The sequence below is a fragment of the Bombyx mori genome, chromosome 21, assembly GCF_030269925.1.
Source record: "Bombyx mori chromosome 21, ASM3026992v2".
Taxonomy (NCBI): Eukaryota; Metazoa; Arthropoda; class Insecta; order Lepidoptera; family Bombycidae; genus Bombyx; species Bombyx mori.
This window is the reverse complement of record NC_085127.1, coordinates 11,205,170-11,228,346: the sequence shown is the minus strand read 5'-3', so window position 1 is coordinate 11,228,346 and position 23,177 is coordinate 11,205,170. Positions and strand designations below refer to the sequence as shown.

General features: G+C 35.3%; 1 protein-coding gene and 1 long non-coding RNA gene across 40 annotated transcripts in view; one reads left to right on the top strand and one right to left on the bottom strand.

Annotated features, from left to right (window-relative positions):
* LOC100101174 (tropomyosin) overlaps positions 1-19,496 on the bottom strand; it is a 50,070-nt gene extending 30,574 nt beyond the window's left edge. For 15 of the 38 annotated variants that reach the window (XM_062674504.1, XM_038018263.2, XM_062674502.1 and 12 more), the window contains exons 1-3: positions 14,174-14,330; positions 7,453-7,605; positions 5,414-5,539 (exon numbers count right to left, since the gene is read on the bottom strand). In XM_062674504.1, the coding sequence (XP_062530488.1) occupies positions 5,414-5,539; positions 7,453-7,566 (240 nt within the window). In that variant the 5' untranslated portion in view covers positions 7,567-7,605; positions 14,174-14,330. 38 annotated transcript variants of the gene reach the window in all.
* On the top strand, positions 1,547-4,612 carry LOC134200879 (uncharacterized). 2 transcript variants are annotated; one of them, XR_009975976.1, is made up of 3 exons: positions 1,547-1,861; positions 2,229-2,375; positions 4,321-4,612. It is a non-coding gene; the product is annotated as an uncharacterized LOC134200879 (long non-coding RNA). The 2 variants fall into 2 exon arrangements; XR_009975975.1 differs by lacking the exon at positions 4,321-4,612 and having other exon boundaries at positions 2,229-3,251.
* Positions 19,497-23,177: the final 3,681 nt, after the last annotated feature.

The following is a 23,177-nucleotide window of genomic DNA, read 5'->3' as shown; positions in this document are numbered from 1 at the left end:
ACCCTGACATTTTCTGAGCAGTGATAACAATTAACTATTCACTAGGCCCGCAGTCTGCTTGGATTTTATCGGTAAAATCCGTCTGTTTCAAGGTTCAAGATGTTTGCGATCGCCTTCACTGAACTTGCGTAATAAATGGGTATTCAAACTAATTATGTAAATTAAACTCACATTCGCGCCATTTAGATTTAAAAGTTGAATCAAGTTCGGAAAATTCGTCTTACAAATCTATTCATGACAGTGTATAATTCTGAATAAAGCAGGTTAGCAGGTTATCGTCTTTTGAATTATTTTAAATAAATCGGTTAAAATATATTGTAGTTACTAAAAATTTTATGCAAAAAAAATAATCTAATCATACCGCAAATTTTAACAGCGCAAAACATTCTCTACATACGTCTACAACGTGAATAGGTAATATTTTCGAAAGTTGCACAGAAAAGTAAAAACTGCAATAACAGTAGTTGGTTGGCTTAGCAGCGATTTCGTTTTCAAGACTATTTCATAATTAATTGTAATGTACAGCGGAAATGTTATGAAGGCATTAAATTCATTATCTAATGTTGTTTGGTAGGTTTATATTATCACCAGTCGCTGGATATTGTCAAGTAAATACTTGAGATAGCAACGAGATAAATTATATACTTTTAACTACATTAGGCTATTCGACCTTCATTTTAGAAATAATTCTTTTTTGTGTTTTTTTTAATTCATAGTAGTACTTTTAGTTGAAACAATAAAGGGCTAAAAGTTGACTTAAGGTCCACGTGTACTGGTCGGTGGTCGCGACATCTAGCAGCGTGTTTTGTAATCCTTCAAGTAAACATTTCAACAGAAATGTCAGGCTCAGCTGATTGACTCGAGCGAGATTCTCTCGGTGGAACAGCCTCGCTTTCCAACGAACGTGATTAAAAATAGTTCTGTGCGCATTTGGCCCACGCTTGGATTACTCATACATCTAACTAACTCAAATCATATAGGACATTACCCTTTTCAGCGCAGTATTCTTTATGTTCTGCAACTCATTCTTGATAATGGAAAACTTCATCATAGTGTCTGAAGAAAATATTGAACTGCCAAAGGCGAGACCGGGATAATCAGCGCATCTTCTTCGCCGCCTGTTTTCTCTTTCGGCCAAGACCTCGGTACATTCACTAGTACATCGAAGTTTTGCAAGTTCTACAGTTTCAGGGTCATCATCGGATATATCAGAAGGAAGCGCGGCAACGATAGCTTCCGCACCGTCTCCTGCAGACCTTTCTTCAAACGAGAATTCATCGTCTAAGCTATCTAGAGAATCAGTACTCTTAACCCTATCTAATTCGTTTTCTTGTTCATCATTCGCACAGTCCTCGGCTACAGTAAGATTCGAATTTGAAAGTGCATCGTCACTATTCGTCCTTGTCACATCTTGAGATTCACTGACACTATTGACACAAGGCACAACATCGTCTGTTTGAGTTAAGGTCGTTCGCGCAGACGGCTCGGGGTCGGGATTCGTGGCGGGGGCGGGTTGACGGTCGCCCCTTAAACGCGGGTGGTGTTGGTGCCCCCTGCGCCGCACGGGGGTGCGACCGTGGACGTGGGGTGCGGGCGCGGACATCACTACACTAGCCGAGCTGCGTCCGGCCGCGCAGCGCCCGCCGCCATGTTGACTGAGTGTCGCTCGTGGCAACAGCTTCGAGACGAACACTAGCGCCATCTTTTTATTTTCCCGTGCTGTTTTAACGACTAACCAACTATACGCATGACCGACGCTAAGCGCGCGCAAAATTTGTAAATACGAATACGAAATTGTTTAGATGTAAACAAAACATAACACCTCTAATAGAAAACATAAAAAATGTATACGTATACGTGCGTAAGTGTCATTAATATTATTAATCACTTGTTCACTAATAATCACGTATTCATTACAGTGATAAGTAAAAAACATCATTGAATAAACTGTATCAGTTCCATATTTTATTCAAAATAGGCATAAAATATACATGAAGCCGATTTCTGTAACCGTGTCGGCCATTGTACGTGTTGATTTATTATGGTAACTGAAAAAGCCTAAAGCCTATTTAAACAAGTGGTCACCGTCAGTCGGGAGCTTCAGCAATGCTGATGGAAATAGCCCAGTCAAGCTTCCACTGATAACTTTCAATTAAAAACGAGCTATCTACATTACCAACTATCTTAATGTTTACGGAAAGTTTTGTTGTTTAAATCTAAATCTGTAGATGAGAGCAGCTAGTCAGGCGTCTATTTATATCGAAACACCGGGCATCGGGCCCATATTAGGCGTCGAGCGCCGAAAATAAACGGGAGCACAGAAAGCAGCCCCCTGTGGATCGCGAAGCAAACGCATTCAGATTCAACTATAGCACGTAATCATCATTGATATTTCTCAATGAACTATCTTAAATATAACGATATAATCTATACTAATATATCTATTACAGTGGTTTTTACGGATGTTCCGTTATAACTACTGAACCATGCAGCCGATTGACTTAAAACTTGGTATCCATGTAGAAAATACATGTACTTAATGGATAGGCTAATATTTATATGAGTGTTAATGACGAGAATCTTTCTGGGGGTGAGAAATAATAATGTTAATTTTAAATGTCCAGCGAAGCGGACGGGTACAGCTAGTATAATATAAAATATAACGATATTTTTGAAAACAATAAATCAATAGGTGTTATTAGGTAACTATAGCTATTGCACAGACAAAAAATGAAATGTGTTCAATCAAAAAAAATAAGGCTACTATTTTTGTTAGGTCTCTGTGGTGCAATTTCATTGATATCATTATAATTTAATCATAAGTGACAAATGAATAGTAACAATTTTATACGCGGCTTCCATCGCTTTAATGTAGATATTGAAAAAAAATTATGTAACTACATATTATATGCGACGGAAACAGTCCTTTTTTTTCTGAATAAAAAAAATACCTTGTGTACTTGTCGGCTGTCTAAGTCCTTGAATATTTCATAAATAAACAAACAAACTTACATTTGCATTAATAACAATAGTATGGATATATTGATACGAAGGCGTACGTGGTATTTGACTCTAATAAATATGTTGAAAATGATGCAGAAATGATGTTTTATATTTCAAAAAATATTTTGTTGGTTGTTTAGTTCAGTTTAATAATTTTATAATAAGTGTGTACTTGATTTTTTTAACGTTTGACGAGTAAGTATTTCTATACTAATATTATAAATAAATAAATAAATAAATAAATAAAATTCATTTAATTCAGACCCTCTTAAGTCCATATGTTGTAAGTTGAATAATACTTAGAACTATGTTAGTAAAATTAAAATTAAAATTGAAATTAGCAATTAAAACATTAAAACATTTAAACATTTAATTCATAAAGAGGAAAGATTTGTTTGTTTGTTTGTTTCGAATAGGCTCCGAAACTACTGGACCGATTTGAAAAATTCTTTTTCCATTAGAAGCCGACATAGTGCCTGATGAACATAGGCTACTTTTTTAAAAAAAAAATTTTATTTTATTTTTTTGGTTTCATGTGTTTTAATGTTTCCGAAGCGAAGCGAGGGCGGGTCGCTAGTAAACGATAAAGACAATACTACAATGCTCACTTCCGTCGTATGCATAACCATGCTATGATTGTACTTCAACCGGAAAAAGAAACATTCCTCTTTATTCCATTTTTTTAAATTTCAACTCTAACTCTTAAACCATAGCCATTCATATTAAATTACAAAATATATACTAGCGACCCGCCCTCGCTTCGCTTCGGAAACTGTAATTTATTATTGATTTCTCCACTATTTAATGGATATTATTATACATATAAACCTTCTTCTTCAGTCACTCCATCTATTAAAAAAAACTGCATCAAAATCCGTTGCGTAGTTTTAAAGATTTAAGCATACATAGGGACAGACAGATATAGGGACAGAGAAAGCGATTTTGTTTTATACTGTGTAGTGATGACAAATAATTTTTTTTTACATTACACATGCGTTTTATATTTTAAACTTTCAACGAGCAACTATAGCAGATCAGAGCTAAATAAATAATTTACTAAGAAAATAATCGACTGTGAAAATAGCATTCAATATTGTTAAACGAAGATCAGCACTAACAAAATGTAATAAACCTATAACAGTTTCTTTAATCGAGGTTACACATCTATCTATAAACGACCTTGCGAAAACGGGTTTTACAATTAGTAAAACATTCGCTTTCCTTAAAATGTTTAAAAATTATTATTTTTTTCAAAATATATTGACGCGTTCTCTTTGTGCATTGAGAGATTATTAGAGTTTATTGGTCATGTTTCAGATATCAATAATTTATTTATTTATGGTCGTTCTTATTTCCTGAGTTCAATAAACAAAATGCACCACAGTCAATATTAGAGCAGTTGGTAAGTACGCATACATACAACGAGGGGTTTTGCAACTTTACAGGAGAGGAACTTTACAGGAAAAAAGATGATATATAATTGAAGTTCAATTAAAAACATCGAACTTTTGATGCTAATACCAAATAAAACGCACCTTTAATTACAAAGATAAATGTCGGGTATTAAACGAAGTGTCGCTTAAACCAAATAAATAGCTATTCACTCCCAGATATGTGTATAATCCTCTCAACGTCACCTTCCACCCAAACCTCAAATCAGAGCTAGGTACTTGAAATAACAAAATCTACTCTTAGAGTTTAATTTCCGGATAGTCGTCCGCGACCACGAAAAATATAAAATTTTCGAGACATCAGTAATTGAAATAATAAACACCACACTAAGCCACATAAGCAATTTTAATTTTAAGCCCCGGTAATCGAAGAAAATACTACTTGAACTACTTGAAACCTTAGAATATGTATTCAGAGCCAGTTTATGAACTGTAACCACTTTCCACAAAGCCCGCTGTCGGCTGGTCTACCTACTTTGGCGGGAGCGCTTTACAGACGACTTCCGCAGTAGTACAGCACTATAACATATTAATTGACAGCACTACAATGTAAATTTAGTTTGAGAACTCATACAAAATCATTCAATGAGGAAAATTTATTGCTTCCTCAAAAAGAATTTTACCTGGAAATCACGTAACAAACGAAATATTTAGGCGGAGAACAATTTTTTTAAAACCCTATCTTGAGTAATTGTCAATTTTAAAAAATCATATGAACCAAGTGTTGAAAAGTGACGCAAATAATTGGGTACTTTTTCGATTATACGCTCAATTAGTGCTTCCTTACACGAGGACTTTGAATGTCTTTACTTCGAGATTTACTTATTATTATTGAGACAGCATTTTCCAATCGTCTCCTAGTTCTATCTGACCTAAAGGTCTTAGTTACCAGGTCATAAAATTCCTTAAAAAAACTAGTTCTATCAATTCTATCGATAGATTAGTAAGCAAGTACTTACGTTCTGCAGAGCCTTCTCCTTCTCTTCGAGCTTTCCGTTAACCTGCATGAGAGACTCCTGTGTCTGGTCGAGCTCGTTTTCAATTGTCTGGATCTTCTTCTGAAGCTGTCTCGCCTCTTCTTCGGCCTACACGAAAGATTAAAATTATTCAAAAGTAGAAAATGATAATAAATTATTAGGCATTTTGTGTTTTATTAAATCTTTGTTATTGCAAATTCCTATAAAATACAATTATATTGTAACAGATTAATAAACATGTTTTAAGGCGATTAGAGGGGTCACTTGCTTTAAAATATAAAATATTTTTACTAATTATTGATATAAATTAGCTTCTTAGCCTAAAAAATTTAGTTCTAAGTTGAAGACCGTGAACGCCGTCTTTCCTATCTATAGGACACAGGATGTTATTCTAACTCATTGAAATGACAGTAATAGTATTTTTTTATTATTTTCTATCGAAACGCTACATCTCGTTAGGTACCTAATAGTATGTTACTATTTTACTTGAGATTTTTCATTAAATACAAATTACACAGAGCAGGAAAATGTTAAAATAAATTTATAATCAAATGTTGTAACCACAAATCGTTTTACGAACCGCAAATTAATTCTAAAAGTCTTAGTTTACTTTATTTATATTATTCTAATAGGAATATTTAGATTTGATAATGAACCGGATTTTCATTGTTATTTATTTGCATTCTTCATAAAAAAAAATTTAAATATAACTCATTAAATAAAATAAAAAAACAAAAAAAAAACAAGAGATTCGTAATTCACAAATAAGAATAAATTCAAATTACGGATCTAATAAGAACATAATCTAATAAGAACATAAATAAAACAATGACAAGAAAACGTGGCAGAAGTATAAGCCTAATCTCGAACCTTTCTAGACGCATGCAAGCATACATTATTTCGTTGTGTCCAGGGGATATATTTATACTTAGTAACAAGTTTTTCTTTTCTACCTTAGCTAATGGTCTTGATAGACCATTTCAGCGTGACTTTAACTAGTAGGTGAGCACACGGGGCTCAAGCCTGACGTCGTTGCTGACACTAGCTCTAGCAAAGGCAGTGCTTCGCAGAATCTACCATCGGATCGGAAATACGACCCACTGAGAAGATCCGGCGAGAAACTCAGTGTGCTGTGTCTGCGGGTTAATTTACTCGCCGGGCCCTTCGTCGCAAGCGAAAGGTTCGACGAGAACGATGACCGGTAGTAACAAGATATATGTTTCTCTGCGTGTACTTTACAACATATGAGTAGCATTGCAAAGTCGTTTTTAGCCTTGACATGGGCTTGCGAGATGCAACCAAGGTTCGGTGCCAACAAAAAAATTGCATTTGTTTATTTAATTATGGTTAATGTCAAAGTATTATTATTTCCAAGATTTAATTCTTCTATCGTACAATATTTAGGCAACTACTTGTTTGAAAAAGAAAAAAGTTGAAATATTTGCCTACTAATATATTAATTTTATGTTCTGTTATCTTTGATAAGTGGTGAAATGTTTTCATAGATGCATTCTTGTATAATTTAGTATAATTATAATTTATTTTGTGCGTTTATTTTTTAATAATAGTGGGTAAATTATTATTCTATTACGCAACAATCGTAATTCCACATTAAAATCACAGTAAAATATTGAATTTTACATCATTAATGAATATCTTTATGAAAAAATTAACGAAAAGTCATAAATTGGTATTTCATTATTAGAATGCAATGTCTCAATCTTTAAAAAATATTTCATTAACTACCGTTGATTTTTCAGTTCTATTTTTTTTGCCCTTGTTGGCAGACGAGTATACGGCCCCGGTGATGGTGAGTGGGTACCGTCGCCCATGGACTTCAGCAATGCCAGGGGCAGAACCAAGCTGCCGCCTTTGTAGGTAGACGAGCATACTGCTTCCGTGATGGTAAGTAGTCATCGTCGCTCATGGACATCAGCAATTCCAGGGACATGTGCAGACCAATGGTTGCTGCATAATTCCGACTTTTGTTAATTCAATTAAATATAGGTTTATGAAGGTACCTTCTCAGCACGAAGGTTGGCGTCTTTGGCCTGCTGCTCACACATGGCAGCGCGGTCGAGCGCATTGTCCTTCTCCAGCTTCATCGCCTGCATCTTCTTCTTGATCGCGTCCATTTTGGTGGTTTTGTTTTTTCAGCTCCCTTAGATGAAAATCTATTGGAAAATGTACTTATTTATTAAAAATGTTTTTTTATTATTATTTTATTGCTTAGATGGGTGGACGAGCTCACAGCCCACCTGGTGCTAAGTGGTTACTGGAGCCCATAGACATCTACAACGTAAATGCGCCACCCACCTTGAGATATAAGTTCAAAGGTCTCAGTATAGTTATAACGGCTGCCCCACCCTTCAAACCGAAACGCATTACTGCTTCAGGGCAGAAATAAGTAGGGTGGTGGTACCTACCCGTGCTGACTCACATGAGATCCTACCACCAGTAGACTGAGTGCTTTAACTTCTTATCCCACTAGGCTACATCAGCATGTGTGGAAGTTACAAGTGGCTTAGTACCAGCCGTTTGCCTGACAACAACCTTGAGAATTTAAGGCCTGAGAACTCGCTAGTCAATATAGAAAACATTTCGACGCTTGAAAGGCAAACGTGACTAAGCGACAATGCGTGAACTTTACAGTAGACTAATTTAAAGTCGAAATAACTGAAAAAAAATCTAGCTATAGGATTGAAATTATTTTAATAGACCTAGAAATTATTTTTTTTGTGCATCGAATATTGTTATTGCCTATCATTTATGTACAAAGCAGTTATTGTCGCTTAGTCACGTTTGCCTTTCAAGCGTCGATTTATTGTGATTGTTAGACTAGGTTGTAAGTTGAGGATACTATTAATGCGGACGGAAGATTGGTAAATAGTGCAGTTAACTCGACGTAAAGCACACATCCTATAATATTGATTGATCATCTGTGCTCATGGATTTTTTTGCTTTAAATGGCCTAAGAGCACACATCCCATCTAATGGTGACTGATCACGCGTGCTCATGGACATCAAAAATGCTAATGTTATAACTCTATATGAACACTTTATAAACATCGTTTAAAGAAGAAAATGTCATGGCGCTCAACAAAAGCACGTGTGGGTACCACAAACATGCCTTGATGGGTGAGGCAGTCATTATAGAATACAATTATTATTGAGTCTCCGACCTGCATGGCGAAAGCTGGAAATCACTTAACACCGAGTAAAAACCTTGAGCTTACAAACGATAATTAAAAAAAAAATGTTTTTTTTTTTAAACAAAAAAGGTGCATTGATTCAGTGAAATAGATTGCCAATATTTCATCGTTTCTTTTGAAATGTACGTATGAATCGCATGTAATTCACGTAGGTATTTCAAAGCCATTAATTATCGGAACAACCGTTCACCGTTTGAATCGGTTTTTTCGGTACGTTCCGTTCGAAGCTCACGGAAGGTTAAAAACCTCTGCTCAACATTTCGTCGCTTCATTGCAAATGTTAAAAATATATATTTTAAATCGTTTTACGCATACATCCATTCGCATCCATGTGCAAATAATCTTTGACACAAATATTTTTCTATACTAATATTATAAAGAGGAAAGATTTGTTTGTATTGAATAGGTTCCGAAACTACTGAACCGATTTGAAAAATTTTTTCACTCTTTGGAAGCTAAACTATTCCCGAGTGACATAGACTATAATATTTTTTGAAAAAAATTAGGGATCCTTACTAAAACTCCAATAATGTAACCTAAGGTGTAAAAAAATTACCTAAAATATTCTTTATATTGCGTGCCCTGCGAAAACTATTGATGATCGAATAAAATAATGTACCACGACTTTGTAGAACACATTATTATTTACAAAAAGTGTCGCGACAGCATATATCTAACTATTATAGTTATGCCGCAATAAGTGTTTTTTTTATTTAAAAATATAAAACAACGTCAAATATCGTTGAAATTTTTGTTAAAGACCCGAGCGGGGCCGGTGTGGGCCACTTGTATTGTATAAAAATACGAAATAAATTTAAGTCTAAAATAAGTATGTACTTGTTATAGACAAAACTAAAATAACTTTAAAAACAACATTATCTAACATAAATAACTTTTCCTTTCTTCAATCAAAAACGTCTTTAGAATGTTCGTAGCAAAGAAAACATGTTTTTCGTCTTGTATACTTTCTGAGGAATCTTACTTAATTCAAGAATTAATTTGGTTCGAAGTTTATTTAAATAAATAAAAAGTGCTAGGAGTTATTTATGGTGGAAGCTTTTTAGCATTTGTATGTAATGGCATGTTTGAACATCATTTACATCGATTTCAATACGTCCGATTAAATTGAATTTGCACGCGCATCAAGGATCGAAGACAGTACAATGATTTTATAACTTCGCTATAATATCCTGACTAATACCAATTCTATGTACGCCGACTGCTTGCTTCGTCTATGGCTCAGCTAATAAAAAGATCTACAGATGAACAACTTTATTAAAAAACAATTTCATCTTAATGTATTCCTAATTTTACTGTGAAATATGCGATTACGAAACAGAGGTCAATGGAGCATACGGAAGAGACCTTGTCACCGTTTCTAGAAGACCGTTCGCAAGGCATTAGCATAATTTAGAAATACGGTGATTCAAAAGGAATGTTTCTGTTTCTTTCTCGTGAATATTTTTATTTTATCAGAAAAAAGAAATCGACAAATAAAAATAAAGAAAGTACTACAATTAACTGTTTGAAATTTGCTTTATAAATATGATACGACATACATTTTATATTACATAGGACATTTAAAAATTTCTTCTTTTTATTTTATTGTTCTCAAAGTTTTCTATAATAAAATTTATAGAAACAAGCAGTAAAATATGTCTTCCAATTAAAATAAAATAAATTGGAAAACAATGATTGAAAGGCATGTTGTGCTTTGCCACTAACGCTTTTGTATAGATAGCGATTTTCTCCAAACTTCATTACATGCAAGGTACAATCACAATTGCTTAGCTGGTCTAATGACTGTCAAGCGTGCCATGATGTCAGTCAATATCTCTGTTAAAGATATTTAGAATGCGGGTTGTGCAATTCTTCGTACCTCTTCTTAAAGAACAGGGCTGTACAGACCGCTGCCCGGTGTTTATTTTCGTGTGGTCCGCGACGAATGTTTTAATCAGAAAATCGTTTTGGAGAATAGAAATATTTTTCAAAACATTTAATCAGTGTTTGGTATAATTTATCTTTATTTTTGTAACATTTCATTCCCATGACATCATTTAAAAGTGAGGCTATCTTTTACTTTAATTTTATTGGGGGAATTCACGGAAAGTATTGTGTTTTAAAAATTTTTTTTGTAAATTTAATTAATGTAGTTTGGACAGCCCTGTTATAGAGTATGGAAATTTATTTATTATTTGCATCCTATAAAAAAAACAGCAAAAGGACAATTGTGTTTAAAGAAAAGGCAAGAAGAATTAATGGAATTTGTTATGAAATGCTGTGACTCATTTTGGAATTCTTTGTTGTGAGTCACATTCGCATTTCTCGAAGCGTAAGGCCTCAAGACGCGGTCACTGGACGGACAAGGTTCAGGATATTGTTTTGCTCACTAGCTTTAGTCTGGGGCATTACTCTCATTCAAAGCTCGCGTTTCCATTCTAAGAACATTTAAAAAAATTACAAATGGAAACCATTTTTTTTTCATTCCAACTTTAACGCTATGCTCTATCAGCAGTAATTACGAAAATTTGTAATATTTTTCGTTTGATTTTTATTAAACAATTTTAGCGATATGTCGTGAAGTCAATCGGGAATTTGTGCTAAGTACTTACTTTCTTGGAAAACATTTGAACTAGCCTGCAGGGTTTGAACTCTGGCATAGTCTCATTGCTTAGTATGAAAACAGCAGTCAAAAAGGTTAATATTATTTGAAAGCATCTATCTTTCCACATTCTTGTTTATTGTAAATGCGTTTCCCATTTTCCGTTTGTTGTACTTATGGACATCAAAAGCTTAAGATAGTATTTACCTTTTACAAAAATCGCTTGGGTGTCTCGACTATGATATTCGGGTTAATTATTAAAATAAATCGATCGACCTTAAAATGGTCGAGCTGTATAATGTATTAGATATCAATCAATGGAAAATGATGAAAAATTCAAAAGTTTTACTGGGTTTATTTGAGACCTACTATTAATAGTAAAGAACGTTGACGGAAGGCGCCTTAGTGAAGCCACATAAAACTACATTCAATGTTGAGACGGCGTTTTAGTGCCACAACTACAAGATGTGGATCCGACTATTTCCAGTAAACGAAGTGTCCACGGTGCCTTTAGAGCTCGCCTGTATAATTAAATAAATAAATAACTCATTTGTCAAAATGCTGGTTCGAAATCCATTATGTACTTCGTTTTCGTCGTAAATAGGATGATAGAAAACCTTTTTTTCCTTTAACTATTCGCTTGAACCTAAGGGGTATTTCAGCTACGCTGTGACTTGTGAGTGAGATCTCGAGGAAGAAAAACCTTTACGAAAACGAAGAAACTCGGTAAAAAACATACCGCGAGGAACGCCTAGACGTCACGCAAATACATTTCCATTATATATGAAATGACTACAGTAAATGAGCTTATGATAAAAAATCAGTATTTATAATAACGCGTATATTATATAGTACATTATTCCCCTTTCGCGGGCCAACATGATTTCAAATAGTTGACGGAACCGCCCCAACATGAATACTACCGTTGACGTCAACGCCTTGCTGACCTACCCTTTCAAAAATAATCCATAATTGTTGATGGGTTCAAAAGAAAACATCTGAAGCCCTGTATAAATAAATCACAGATAAGCTTTGATCACGTCCGACAAACGTGTCTTTCTCGTACGGCCACGCCAAAACGTGCATTCCATGAATTCTCGCAATATAATGTTTTTGTTTTATCAACCGCATTTGCATAGCAAACAAGGTGCACCAGTCTGTGTTTCCTGAACGACACGAGTTTCATCATTTAATAAAACAGAAGAATACAATTGTATCAATATTTATTTTTTGTGTACAATGAAACGTTGTAAATTCATTAAAGACACTTCATGTTGGGAATGTTATTTTGATAATTTATGATAGTTTTCAATTCACATGTATATTTTTATTTAAAAAGATTTGCTACTGGTAATGGTGTACCAGTAAATTGTATATTTTTGTTTTTTTTTTCGTATTTATTGTAATATTTATATATGTTAAAATATCCTTGTCAATCACACAAATGTATTTGACTGATTTCGATGAAGCACTTTGATGGCGAGAGTAATAATCGTTGCCGCAAATAAATTCGTTCAAATTTAATAACGTAAGCATTAATATAATTAAATATCGACTTTTATATCTTTAATCATAAAACTTATGTTTTGACTTTGGACATATGATATTTATCCTAAGGTAAACGACATTCCAATGCGCCTGTAAGGTATTATTTAAAAAACAAACGCAACGGGTCTAAACATGGAACGGCCTACTCCATTTTATATGTTTTTTTTTAAAATTAATATCTAATAAAAACTACTTATACTCATTTGAAAAATATATATTTAGATAGCATATGTCTCTCTCTGCCACGAAGCAGCTATTCGTCCTGGTTTGAAGGGTAGGACAGCCGTTACGCAATACAACTGTAGACATCGACCTCATGTCTCAAAGTAGCCGGCGGCATTCACGTTTATAATATCTATTGACTCCACTAACCTCAACGCCAGTGAGCTATAGCCCCACGCATCCATTAAAGCAATAAAAAAATACATAGTAGATTAAATACAATGAAGAATATATTAGCTAACGAAAAAATATATATTTTTCCACAATTTTCTCTTTAAAGCTTAACATCATTCGTCATAGCCTTGCTGTCTCAACAATTGTTACTGTTTCAAGGTGGCCATCAATTTTCTGCTATTTCAAGTGTTTCGAAATTTATTTTATAACTGTATTGCTTACTTTATTACTAATAGCATTTGTACCGTTAAACATATGTTCTAAAGTGTTACGGTGAAAAACAGCGTTGTGTTGTTTGTGATCGTGACTGAACAAATTAGGATATTTAATTGGAAAATTATTATTGAACTATTAGCATATTTAGTCAGCGAAATAGAGGCAGCTAGACGCACCAGCTGATTACAAGTCCGGTTTATATTTATCTCAGCTGAAAAATAAAACCGCATTTCTAACGACAGGAACACGCATGCGCGTCTCGGACGCCCACGCATCTAATCTCGTATGCGATTGGCTCCGCTTGGCAACCTGCCAAAAGCGCGGGAAAACTTTGGATACAACGTTCCCATTGGACGAAATAATATTGAAACCGAGCACCGCGATATTCAAAAATAGAAACGGGACGTTCGTTCTACGCGTCCACAAAACTGGCTGATTTGTCCATTGAAAGAATTTATGGGGCTAACTAAAAATAATGATATCCATACGTATCGCATTAATAAAGTTATAGTTAACACAATTAAACCGTCAAAATTAAACATTAAATAGGTCACGAGATAATTTTGAAACTCAGAAGTTATCCCTGGGACGCTTATCTTCAACAGTCTAAATTTTGCTCCTACAATTCTAAACTGCACCGAATGCACTTACCGAACGCTTGGCAATTTAAAATAAGTATACAGAGATCAATGCACCGTTTACAAAAAAAAAAAAACACTTATTTCTCACTGACACACTATGAGGCACAGACAGAGCGGTCGTACTTACATGTCGAGTCGACGCGTGCTGTGGTGCGACTGGCGAGATTCTCGAGACTCGACCGAGGCACCGGTGTCGCCTTACCGCCGCGAAAGGAGATGAGGTCGGCCGTCTCAGCCGTCCAAGAATACAGTTCATGGGGAAAAGCCTTATCGATAACACGTAATAAAAGGATCTTTCTTGAAACTAAAACATGCAGAACTTAAATGAGGGGATGTTGCAAGAAATATTTAAATTTATGCTTTTCCCTTTGTTAGTCCGCACGGGTAGGTACCATCATCCCGCCTATTTCTGCCGTGATGCAGTAATGGGTGTCGGTTTGAAGGGTGGGGCAGCCGTTGTAACTATACTGAGACCTTAACTTATATCTCATGGTGGGTGACGCCTTTACGTTGTAGATGTCTATGGGCTCCAGTAATCACTTAACACCAGCTGGGCTGTGAGCTCGTCCACCCATCTAAGCAATAAATAAAGTATAATACTTGCTACTTACCAACAATAAGCAGTAATTAAAATACGAGTACGCAAGAGTTCGTAACACAGCTTAATTCAGTTCTTCTAAAGACACCTGCACAATTTGGGCTTGATTAGCACTTTAAGTACTTTCTAAGTCCTTAGTCAGCATTTGAAATATCCCCTTGAATTAACATTTTTTTTTTTTTTTGGTCATGAGGTAATCGCCGGACTTCCACCCTTTTCTGGGGATACTGGGCGGGGTATGTCAGAGTCGAACTGACTAAAGCCTCCTGTCGCTCAACAACCAACGTCCAAACCTCGCATGAGACAGAACTCATGAGAAAGCAAAGGGGGGAAAGTGAAGCGTTTAATGCGGAGCACATCTCTCCCATCACCCTCCCCCTCGGGACGCCGGACTGGCGGTCGTCGGCGCCACGACCAGCAGCCCTCTCGGTCGGCAGACTGTCCGAAGCCCGCCTAGATGGAGCCGGTTAGAGTGGGTTACCCTACGGAATACCCCGCTGGGCCAGAACCAGCGTGGGTCGAGGATAGCCGGCCTTCCATCACCCGGATGCTCTTGCGTAAATTTATTGAATTAACTTAACCAGTTTTTCCATATAATAGTTAATCAGTTGTCCCAAAGCTTGTACTTTGTACAGCTTGTAACAAATACTAGTTGAGTATTACTAAATACTACCTCCTTAATAGGTTTTTACACGTAAAACGTGATACAGGTAATTGAGAGGTTTTTTTTTGATAATTAACTACCGCTTCAGGCCCACCGCTTCAGAAATTAGAATGTTCCTTTTGTTCTTCAACCTTCGATAAGAGTGGAACTCAAAAATTGGTAATAAAATAATGCAGGCTTTACACAAGCCAATAATACAACGGAATGAAACAAACACATCTGGTTACTCACGCGCGTGTATTCATAAATCATAATTAAATAATTCGATTAATTGGACCGAATGAAAAATATTCATGGCAAATATCTACGAAAATTTGGATATATTTTTTCATATGAAAAACTCACGTGTTTCGTTTTAAATTGCTTATTCCATATAATGTGGGATTCTCTAGCATGTCCTCTTTTTCCACACAATTAACTATCATATCATGCTGCTTAAGGATTTAATATGAGTTTTACGACCGCCAACTGCTTCACGTCACACCTCCAAAAGTATCCAGAGGGACTGTTTATGTTTCTTTCTTTAGCATTTCTTTTATTTCATCGTGTTTGGGTTCTGCAAATTACATTTTATTATACGGCAATCGTAAAATTACCTTCAAATTTGAGTTAACTTATACGCGATCGAGAAGTTAAAAACCTCGCACTAATCACACTACTGCCAGAATAAATCGACAGGATAACGGCAGCCACATCAACTAATTTAATATAAAGTATAAATAACGTATGAGGGTCGTCCCTAAGCTGACACGTCGGGTTACTGAGTGAAGTTATTGACCCATGAGCTTAGTACAGTGCACATTGCGGATTTACGAAATATAAAATCACTTTAACGATGAATATAGGCTTAAAAATGATAATAGTTCCCTGTTTTTGATTAGGATTATGATGTAAAAATATTGATTTTGAGCCGTTCACATTTAAAAAATTATCATCGTATGAAGAAGTCTTTTAACTCGAAGGTATCTCAGAAATTTCTAGACTTCGATCCCGTCCCTTTCTTCAAAAACAAGTTCTAGGTACACGACTCTCTACATTGTAAGTACAGTCCAGCTCACAGATTAATCCTTCGACACTACTTAATATAAAATAGATAGGTCCCAAAGGCTTTCTCGTATTGAAGGGATTTTCGAAAAATATGTTTTGCTTTTATTCTTTGATATATATATATATATATATAGGTATTTATTATAATTTTAGTTATGTGGAAAATTAAGTCAACCTTTTTTTCCTTTTAGATATCATTTATGCCCACATATCAAATCGGAACCCATGCTTGTTTTGCGTCGGATAGATGGTGGAAATCACCTGTGCAGGAATAGCGTATGCCATAACACTAATGCCTTAGCATGTCGCACGTGTCCTTGATACTATCTCCACCTTCGAAACCAAACTTACTGTTTTACAGCAAAGTGTGAACAAAAACCTGGGCTATCGTCATTGTTTATTACGTACCTTGATTAATAATTATTTACCTAGAATTTTGAAACCAAATTATTCAAGACCTAAATGAAGTCATTTTCCTTGAAAATCTAACCTTAAATAAACACGTAGGTGCGTACAATTTTCAGAGTTGTACTGACGATGAACGCTGATTTATTTGTCGATTTTTATGTCCACTTTGGTATTATCGTCTATTTACAGTCTAAAATAATAATAATATTTTAAACCGGAAGATAAATAAGACATAATGTGATATATTTTGAAATTGCTGTGGAGTGAATGTTTAGGTAAAAATTTTTGGGAGTTTATCTATGCGAATAAAACGAATCCATCAATGACTTATTTAATTAGGCATTTCCTATAAAGTGACAAAAGGTTCCATACGAGAAACTGAGAAAAATATTTATTTTAAGATTAATAAACTGAATAACCCTTACTAAAATTCCTAACCAAAAAAAATGTTGAGACCTTCGTTGGATAAATGAAAAATGCTTATAGAGATAAATAAGAGAGATAATAAATAAAATTAAAACTTTAAAAAACTTAGACTTTCAAATACTGGTTTTTTAATATATATTTTTTTTATTGCTTAGTTGAGTGGACGAGCTCACAGCCCACCTGGCGTTAAGTGGTTACTGGAGCCCATGGACATCTACAACGTAAATGCGCCACCCACCTTGAGATATAAGTTCTAAGATCTCAGTAGAGTTACAACGGCTGCTTCGCCCTTCAAACCGAAACGCATTACTGCTTCACGGCAGAAATAGGCAGGGCGATGGTACCTAGCCGCGCGGACTCACAAGAGGTCCTACCACCAGTAAAAACTTTCACACTAAGCTGCAGCCTCATCCTCACTGGGAGGATTCTAAGATCTATTGACTTCATATTGGTATTTTTGTTACCGTCCCGTACCGTAACGTAATTCCCAAAATTACATTTGAAGAGCGATATGCCATAGTATTGAAGTAACATCGTGCCTCGGAGTTCATTTCTTGATAATATGCACCGCTAGAAAGACAAATTATTGTTATATTTAGCAGTATCTTTTTTGTAAAACTGATAATAAGAAACGCTTATATTTAATAAAGACAAATTCTTGTAATATTTTTAGCAATAATTTTTGTAAAACTGATATCTATCTTACTTTCGTTATCATCTTCTCAATTTAGGCATCATTAATGCAGTCAATTTAATAGGTTTAGCTTCTATTCTACGACCATAACAAGTAACTTTTAATTAGCAATCAACGCCTTTGATTGAACACGTCCAAAGGTATATATGTACCATTAGAATTGGAATCTGTACATGCAAGATTACCCGTCTTGTCTGACCTATTGAATGATTTTTGTTCAATGTTGGATTTGCAACTGAAATATTTCTAGCATAGTTCTATAAAAGTTAAATAACATTAAGAACGTATTCGTCTCTCTATTATAGAACTATAATCTATTATGGGAAATAATTGAAATATTTTTGTTGATGGATCACGAAAATTGGCCTACTTGGAATTTAATTTGAAAAAAAATAATTGGCTACTAAATGCGATACATAAAATGTATTCTAGCCTATAATAATACAACAGTACGATTAATTAAAAAATAAACTGGAATAGCCCCTTAGACTACCAACGAATAGGTAAGGGTTTCTTTTTTTTATTGTTGAAAACTAGCTGATCCGGCAGACTTCGTCGTGCCTCAATCGATAAATAAAAAACCTAAACTAATGTATAAAGTAAACTTAAAACAAGCAAAAGAAATCCGCCCGACGGGGGACACACCAAAGGAAAAAAAAAATTGTTATTTTTGTATTTCATTCCGAGAATTTTTTCATATTTATCTACCTTTTAAACCTTCTCTGGACTTCCACAAATAATTTAAGATCAAAATTAGCCAAATCGATCCAGCCGCTCTCGAGTTTTAGCGAGACTAACGAACAGCAATTCATTTTTATATATAAAGATATATAGATTAAAAACCGATGCAACCGCGGGTTACGCTAATGGCAAATAAGTAACAATTTTAATGCTTAATTCGTCGTGTGAGTCATGGAATACGTAACGTTTATGTAAACATCTGACCCAGATGCGACTTTTAAGGTATAAAGTAACTTAAGTCTCACACTGCCACTAACTTCAGAACAGGGCCAAGTTGAAATAACTGCAATTTAATCCAATTCAAAACATTTTAAAACCAGTAGATATTGATAATTTTTTTCTTCATTGCTCTTCTTTAATACTAGACGTAATTGAGATAAAATTTCGCACCTTTAGAATTGAAGTGGTTTATAAATCTAAAATTCTTATTTTTTGGTAAACTCCAAAAATGTAATTGAAAAATTGTATTTTTTTTTCAGTTTAATAGATACTTTAAGGTGTGCGCTTGATTTAAAAGAAACGGAAAGAGTACTTTGTAAAGGAGACTTTTTAATTCTATAAACTGAAAGAATACATTTTTATAAGTATTTTCCTTTGCAAAGAAAAATAAAACAATTCAAAGTTTTGACAAAAATATCCGTACCTTAATAGGCGACAGGAACTCTCAGGATTATCTTTTTGACATTTTTGTATCGCATTTATGTTATTTACTGGTTTTCTTTATAATTTAATCTCATCACGTAATTTTATAAGTAATGAATCCGTTGGTTAAATTCAATAGAAATACCACAAGCGAATCACTATGACGAGTTTCTCAATTAAGACGAATTCAATCGGACAGTGACGTACGTATTGGCGAAGAGTCTGAAAACGATCGCCAAACCAACAATACGACCCTGGCCGTATTTTTATATTAGTACATGCTCCGCGTAAAGTATTAAAACTTGTGTTTGTTTGGATGTAGTTTTACATAGATGACGTCAATAACGCAGTAATAGTTTGGCCCGACGATCTTACAGAAACTATATTGCTTTTGGAGCGTACTGTGAGTCCGCACGGGCAGATATCACCCTCCTGCCTATCCAAATGCAAAACTATGTTATGTAAATTTAGCATTAAATTCTCAATACAATTTTAACACTTATCTAACTATTATTAAAGCTGCCTTAAAAGTTATTATCGGTTACAAATTCCCGACAGACGGTGCTAAAGTGAATCATCACAGGTAAAACATATTCAGTCACATTGTTCCGATTTCGAAGCGTTTCTGAAAATTTGATTCATCGTTTTCGGAATGTGTGACGTGCGAAATTTAAAATCCGCATCTGATGAAAAAAAACACCGGCTTTGCCTCTTCAAGCACCGGTCACCGTCTTCTTCGAACTCGTCGACTGTGAGGAAGAGTTTGACGTGCGAACTAGGCCATAGACACAGCCCACTGAGTTTCTCGCCGGATCTTCTCAGTGGGTCGCGATTCCGATCCGATAGTAGATTCAGCGAAGCACTGCTCTTGCTAGGGCTAGTATTAGCAATTCTCTCGGGTTGAGCTCGTGAGTTCACCTACCAGTCCGCGCAAAATTCGAATAGCCCCTAAGGCTACCATTCATTAGGTAGGGGAAACAGAGAAAAGCACCGGCTAGTTTTTTTTATTTATTGCTTAGGTGGGTGGACGAGCTCACAGCCCACCTGGTGTTAATGGTTACTGGAGCCCATAGACACTTACGACGTATATACGCCACCCACTTTGAGATATCAGTTCTAAGGTCTCAAGTATAGTTACAACGGCTGCCCCACCCTTCAAACCAAAACGCATTACTGCTTCACGGCAGAAATAGGCAGGGTGGTGGTACCTACCCGCGCGGACTCACAAGAGTTCCTACCACCAGTAAGCATTTGATTATTATATTAGTCTATCAATGAAATCATAAACCGATATTACATATCAAAGTCGAACTCCGAAACAGTGAAATTTTTGTAACATCTTCAGATTGTGTTACCGTCTGATTAAGTACATATATGATCAAAGTTCATAGATGTAAAATAATTAAAACTACTTTTACGGTTTGATATCGCATTTTTTATTGTCATTATAACATTTTTAATATTTCGAAGTTTCCGTGGTCGCACCGGACTAAGGTGTTTATTCATCGATATATTTATGTTGTACCGACTATTTTTCTAAAAGAATGATTTCTAGACTGAAACGTAACTTAAAAGTCTAGAAATAATTCAATATATGGTATTTTTTCTTCTTTTTTTTTACGTCACTGATATTGAGTGTTTATCGTCACACATCGACATCAGTAATGCCAGGGGCAAAGCCAAGCCGCTGCCTACTAAAATCAAAAACTATAATTTTAGTGATTATTGTACTACGAGTAGTATATCGTTTTAATTTCAATTATCTCTAAGTGAATCGTTGAAAATCCATGTTTAAAATAAATATGAGATTTATGTACTAAAAAAAGTATAGGATTTGAACTTTCATCTGATCTCTTAGGAAATCAAACGAGTCGCCCGCAATGCTTTTCTTGCAACCCAATCTTCGATCAACAATACTATGTAGGTATATATATTCAGATGGGTATCTGGCAGTGGGTACCTACTGCTAGGCATAGACACCTCCCCTTTATTTGCTATAATGTTCAATTGCCCGACATTCTCATCCACGTTTGTCCCGCCATTCTATGTCCTCGATCCACCTTGCCATATGAGAAAACTAGCTGAATTCTATATCTATATCTATATTATATAATAATAATAAAACATAGCCGAATAACGTTTCATCCTGTTTTCGTTGTAACACGACGAGTTCTCGTTACTCAGCTAAAAATAATGATCGAACATAGATACATTTTCATTCCTTTTTTTTACATCTACTTTTTATTGCGTTAATAGGTGAACAAACTGAAGACCGTATAATCCACAACGTGATGTAATTAGAAATTAGTTCGAAAACTCAATTGTATTGCCTGTCGCATCCTTAAAATTGGAACGCAAAATTGCTTCACGGCAGTAAAAGGCATGATGGCGGTAGGTGAGTCCCCTTGCTGGCCCACGTCCTACCACCAGTAGTCTGTCAGGGCCTTTATCGGAGCTTATGGAGACGTAAACCTTTATATTGCGATGTACTACAGCTTATGCCTGTAGTAATAGTTACCTTATTTACTATCTCCAAGTTCCTATTTTAAATATTAGTGATGGGATTTATTGTGAGCGCTCACGAGTAAATCCCGCCATAGCATCCATTCCGGTAGCTTACTTTCCAATGAAATTCGATTTCATGTCTCGAGTACCACAAAATCTATTTCAGTAAGGCGGCGCGTGTTACCGACGCCTTCAAAATAACTTTGGCTTACGTCATGTACAAGCTCGTTACATTTTTTAAAGTTTTTCAGAATCAACGCGAAATGATTTTAAGAAGATCAAATTATAGCGTGTTCACTTCTGTGAAGTATTACAAGGTTTTTAATGTATTCAACTATCTATCTATCTATATATATATATATAAATGAATTGCTGTTCGTTAGTCTCGCTAAAACTCGAGAACGGCAGTACCGATTTAGCTAATTTTGGTCTTGAATTATTTGTGGAAGTCCAGAGAAGGTTTAAAAGGTAGATAAATATGAAAATGCTCGGAATTAAATAAAAATAACAATTTCGTTTTTCCTTTGATGTGTCCCCCGTCGGATGGATTTCTTTTGTTTGTTTTAAGTTTATTTTATACAAAAGATTAGGTCTTTTATTTATCGATTGAGGCACTACGAAGTCTGCGGGCTCAGCTAGTACGAAATAAAATGTTCCAATTGGTTGAATTTCTGACAATCACATGTGATATTACCTTAAATTCTGAGACGAACTCAAGTGTCTATTGTGCACAGAATACGTATGAAATTTCTCCAAACCAAACAGCTGGATCAACAAATCGCTTCTATTCGCTATTCAAGCCCACATTTTAAATTTCGCTTTTAATTCTACCCCGATTTTTAAAATGCAACGTAAATACATTTTTTTTTTTTTTTTATTGCCCTTGTAGGCAGACGAGCATACGGCCCACCTGATGGTGAGTGGTTACCGTTGCCCATGGACTTCAGCAATGCCAGGGGCAGAACCAAGCCGCTGCCTACCGCTTAATACTCTCCACAAGCCTCGTTTGAAGAAGGACATGTCATAGCGCTCGGGAAACACCGTGGAGGGGAGCTCATTCCATAGCCGGATGGTACGTGGCAAAAAAGATCTCTGGAAACGCACTGTGGATGACCGCAGTGGCTCCAGGTAGTACGGATGAACTCTACTCCGGTGGCGGACGGTGCGATGGTAAAAACGAGATGCCGATATCATCTCGAACAATTCCTACATGCTAGGAACATGGATTGCACTATAATCCTACGAATATTATCAACGCGAAAGTTTGTAAGAATGTATGTTTGTTTACTCTTTCACGTAAAAACTAAGTACTGAATGAATTTTGATGAAACTTTACAATAATATAGCTTAATCATCAGAATAACAAATAGGCTATAATTTATGAAGATGTAGTGTGAATTATCCAA